Raw genomic sequence first — 4,985 nt, forward strand, 5'->3', positions numbered from 1 at the left:
GAATGGTACAGAAAACAACAGGCTGCAGGAGTGACGTTACATATGTTATAGTACAGAAATGTTATTCTGCCATCTGGTAGATCTAATTCATTTCTTGTACCATCTACAGCTCTCTATTCAATATTTGCATAGTAGGATCATGAAATGAAATGATTAGATGAAGCCCAAACAAATCAGGGTGAATAAAGTGCAAGATTTGTTTTGTTTTTCATGGTAAAGATGAGGAATGAGGACAAATTGAAACTCATTTGATCATGCATAAGAGTTTATTAATCATAATTAAAATGCAAACTGATTGAAAGAACTATGAATTTGCAAAAGCGTAAATATGCAAGGACACCATTAACTTTAGCATTAACTGAAGCAACTCTATATACAATGGGGTTCAAAAGTTTGAGACCACACTAAAAATCTGGGAGCGAAAATGAACAAAAGAATGTTTCAGAATTTTGAAAAAATGAAAACAAATAAATCAAATGTTAGACTGAGCAAAATGACTAGCGCATATCTAAGATTCTTCACTATTTCTAGGTCACTATTCAAATGTAAGCAAATCTGTGACATTGATCATGTTAAAACCTTTATACAAAAAGGTCAGATTTTTTTTCAGTCTAATCTCTTTATGATTGAAGCTCGTGTTTAGACTCTCAGCTAGATTTGATCTACTCATCAGGGCTTTTGCACAAACTTGCAGAGCTCATGCTAGCTTAAGTGCACCCTGTCATTAAAGCAAATGGGGACACATCAAACACTAAGAAATTCTGAAATGTAAATATTAGTATGTATTTATTTGAAATATATACATTCTGAAATGTACATATTAGCATGTATTTTAATATTTCAAAGATTCTGCTTTTCACTCACACTGTTATGCTGATAATGTAATTTCTAATGAAGAACTGAATTAGAAAACATTGAAAAATAAAAGCACTTTCACTAGTGGTCTCAGATATTTGGACCCCACTGTATTTGTCACCCTACACATAACTAACAGTGGCATAATGGCATAACACACACACTGCATTATAAAGGAAATAATCAATAACATGCAAATGTGAGATATTATAGATTATAATCTTTCAGAAAATGTTTTATCTATAAAGCAATGTGATTCTGGCACTAATTGAGAATTACTTTTGCATATATGCTCAGTAGTAATCTGCTTCCTCATCCTCAGTGAATCCACTTTTGACAGCCGCTTGGATGCTTTTCATCTGTTCTGGAGCAGCAGAGGGAAGAATGGCCAGCAGCTCTTTGTCAATCTTCTCCAGTCTTGAGTTACTGTTCTTTTCAAACTCATCCTTGTTCTTGAGAACAAGGCGTAAAATGCCTTTCTGAGCTTCATCACAGCCGTTCTGTAGCTGCAGACGCTCCTGTTCAAACTCTGGTTTTGTCTTGTCCATGGCCATAAGTTTCCCCAGTGAGCTGACACGATCCATGAGATACTTATTGGACACTTCAGTGTAGGTTGCTGAGATCATGTGGACGAGGCTGGCGATGTTAGAGGCCTGAAATGCTTGATTGTAGAGCAGATCTTTGGAGAAGAGCTTTGAGTTGTAGGAAAGTTTTTGAGTCTTCTCAGATGTGGAGACAAAATCTTTGAGAGTTCTGCTCAGGCTGGTTTTCACAATGTTGGACACCATCTGAAAGAAGCGCACCATCTTCTCCCACTGCACCTTCACTCTCCCCATGGCATCCATCCCTTTGACCAGCATTTGTATGGTAGTGTTAAAGTCGATCTCTTTGACTTCACAGTTCCTCATGGTGATCAGGATTTCAGTCAGTTCCTTTTGGTTTTTCTCCATGTTCTCCACACTCTTCTCATAGAGCTCTCTGGTCTTGTTTAGTTGAGCTTGACTCTGCTCTATGCGGAACCTGGCATTCTCATTTGCTCGTTCTGAAGGACGCTGCTTCTCAGATTTACTTTCTTCCTTTGCCATCATGGGTGGCTTTGGAGTCAGAGAAGGAGTGTTTGTAGCATCTTTGCTCTTGCAGTCAAAAATGCGAGCTGAATCTGTTAGTTTTCTGATTTTCTGGATCAGCTCCTCTGTTTTGGCTTCTTCACATTTTCCATCTGGTGCATATTTTGCCAGTTCTTTGCAGATGTTAATGCCCTCTTCACACAACTCTAAGGCACGCTTTTTCGGTTCACATTCCGGGACGTTTTTGACAGTAGTGCTGATTGTTGTGAGCTGTTTTTTCCAAAGCTCTGTTTTTGTAGCTTTTTTCTTCTGATCATACAATTTCTTCCAGTCAATACTGTTCTCCTGCACATTCTGCAGAATATTCTGTGCGCATGTCAGTATTGCTGCGGACTTGCTGTAGATGTTTATTTCATCAACTATATCTCCAGCACAGCCCATCTGTGGATTTTTAAGATACCCATCGAGATGTTTGACCCCTACACTTGCCATCCCATTCAGCAGAGTGGTGATTCCATCAGCTATTCCACTAACCAAGTCCATAGCAATCATGTCCCAACCACTAGGCAGGGAGTCCAGTGCTTTAGAATAGGTCTCTTGTGCCTCTTTGAGTTCCTTCTCCATGGCCTTCACTGCCTTCTCCATACGTTCATTGGCTTTTTTTGATGTCTCTTCCCTCAGTTTGGTCTCCTGCAGTTTCTTCTTGATTTCTTCCAGCTCTTCTCCATAAAAGTGCTCAGCATTTATACAGGCTTCCAGCATCTCTTGGATAATATTGATAACATCTGTGAACCGCTGTTCTGTTTTATTAGCCAGGTCAAGACAGTCATCTGCAATAACACGAATGTTCTCCAGCTGGTCAGGAAGGAGGGTTTTAACAACCTCATCATCACCTTGGAACAGAATCTTCACTGCAGTCTTCATATAGTCTGGAACAGCCATGGTGTGGAGCCGTATCTGGTCCATGTTCTTGTGGGCCTCATTGAAAGCCCACCAGCCAGAGTTACACACTTGCATGAGACAGGCACGAAATGAATCTGGGTATTTGATGTACTTGTAGCCGCCTGTGGGTGGATTTTTGTTGATGGAGAAATCTGTTTTGGAAGAGATGAAGACCAGCTCTCCCATGATGGCTATGGAGAGCGGTGCAGGAGTCAGGTACTCCTCCCAGTTGGCATAAGGCTGCATCACAAGCTTGGTTTGGTTTTTCATCTCCGCAGCTGTGGTAAGACTTTGAGTGATCTTTGCAATTTGGGAATCCATTACTTCTGCTTCTGCTGAAATAAAGAGTAAGACAGACATGTATGTGTAGAGAAAGAGAAAATATGAAAGATTTGACCATTTTTATTATATTTACATGGTACTTTATATCAATTTTCATTGAAATCTTTATTGGTTTGTCACTTGAAGGGGAATTCTTGAAAATTGTTTTCACAAAGGCTAGTGGTTTAATGTGAAATGTCCCATTCTAGAGAAGAAACTTACTGATTCAGAATTGTTCACAACAATGGTGGTAAGAATTAGAAGTCTGATACATCTACCTCACAGAAAGTTATAACATGAAATGTGATAACAAATACTTGGCCTAAGACATTGTCTTATGGTAATTCTAAGATAAGGTTTTGGCCCAAATGTGAATTTTTAAAAAAAAATTTTAGAATTTGTGGTGGACAGGTATATGCAGGGCAGACAGATACATGCAGTGCATCATACAATCTTAAAAATAAAGTTGTCAGAAAAGATTCTTGCATGATGCCACAGTGGAACCACTTTCAATTCCCTAAAGAATCTTTCAGTGGCTTGTCCTTTTGAGAACCCCTTCTCTAAATGAGATATGAGAGTGTGAAGAACATTTTTAAAATACATTGATCCCCTACATAATGTAAATTTTCTAAGATGAACCCTTAAACCCTTTGTAGAAGGTTCTTTAAGCCTTTAAAAGGTTCTTTGTTCTTTTCATACACCTTTTTTTAAACATTCTTCAGGGCAGGAAAAGTGTGTGTTCAGTAACATTGCTCAAAGAACCCTGTTTGGTAGCTTTTCTATGACAAAATAGTATCCATCTAAAATGCCTTTGTTCCCATTTACAACTATTTGTCAATATCTGACAATGGTAAAATAAACATGCACAATTTTATATATCAATGAACATATAAAATCTAAGAAGACATGTAAGTTCAGTGTTGGTTATGGATAGTACAGAATGGAGCATTTCACAACACTGAGCAGAAATTCTAAAATCTACGAAATTCCCCTTTAAACCTACTATGTTATGTCTTACATTAATGATACTTTATTTGGGATTCTGCCATGTTTTATTACTGACTTTAGTTACCCATATACCACAATATAGCCTTCTTTGTTTTATACTTTATTAGTGGTGTAAAAATGTGGCAGTGGATTGTGATGGATCAGTCTGAAGATAGTGATTCAACAGCATTGATTTTGGAATGTTAGAATTAGAATTACTCAATACTCAATTACGTAAAAATTAAAAAGTTTCCTTGAAATATATGCACATTAACATCCAACAATTAACATACAAAAAGAACAAAACAAATGAATACAGTATGTTGATCATAAACATGCAGAGTAACATTAATCTCGACTGCCATACAGTCATGACAGATTGCTTTTTCCCTTTTGTCATTTTCTCTGATGACTAAAAGATTAAAATGCGTGTGATAAGTAATAATCTCAGCTTTAAATAAGCCGTCCTACCTGGATATCTGAATAGTTTTCAGTGAAGGTGTGGATGAAGTTCTCTCAGCTCTGTTGACCAGAATGGAGGAGAAAGAATGAAGGAATGAAGGGAAGTCACAGTGTATTTATAGTTACTGTTGGACCAGAAAGTCCAGCCCACCAACAGAACTGCTGCACTTTAAAAGGAGTCTCTCAGTCAGTCTCAGGGAGACTGGGGGATCCTGGGGGATTTAGAAGATCAATAATAAGTCTAGCAGTAATCATAAGGTAGGAGATAATATTTCCTTTTTTAAATGGGTGGTTCTGTCACAAAAAGGTTATTCTGTAATTTTATGATAACCATGTCACTTTGCTGACTTG

The 4,985-nt window shown here is 37.8% G+C and overlaps 1 protein-coding gene across 2 annotated transcripts; it reads right to left on the minus strand.

Moving 5' to 3' along the window:
- Positions 1-1,148: 1,148 nt before the first annotated feature.
- On the minus strand, positions 1,149-4,712 carry LOC118805365. Of its 2 annotated transcripts, none has more exons than XM_036566113.1 (2): positions 4,644-4,712; positions 1,149-3,199 (listed from the first exon to the last, which is right to left on the minus strand). In XM_036566113.1, the coding sequence occupies exon 2, from the start codon at positions 3,183-3,185 to the stop codon at positions 1,149-1,151; it is 2,037 nt and encodes a 678-aa protein (XP_036422006.1). In that variant the 5' UTR covers positions 3,186-3,199; positions 4,644-4,712. The 2 variants fall into 2 exon arrangements, with proteins under 2 accessions (XP_036422006.1, XP_036422007.1); XM_036566114.1 differs by having other exon boundaries at positions 1,149-3,196; positions 4,644-4,704.
- Positions 4,713-4,985: the final 273 nt, after the last annotated feature.

This window comes from Colossoma macropomum, unplaced genomic scaffold (genome assembly GCF_904425465.1).
Source record: "Colossoma macropomum unplaced genomic scaffold, Colossoma_macropomum, whole genome shotgun sequence".
Taxonomy (NCBI): Eukaryota; Metazoa; Chordata; class Actinopteri; order Characiformes; family Serrasalmidae; genus Colossoma; species Colossoma macropomum.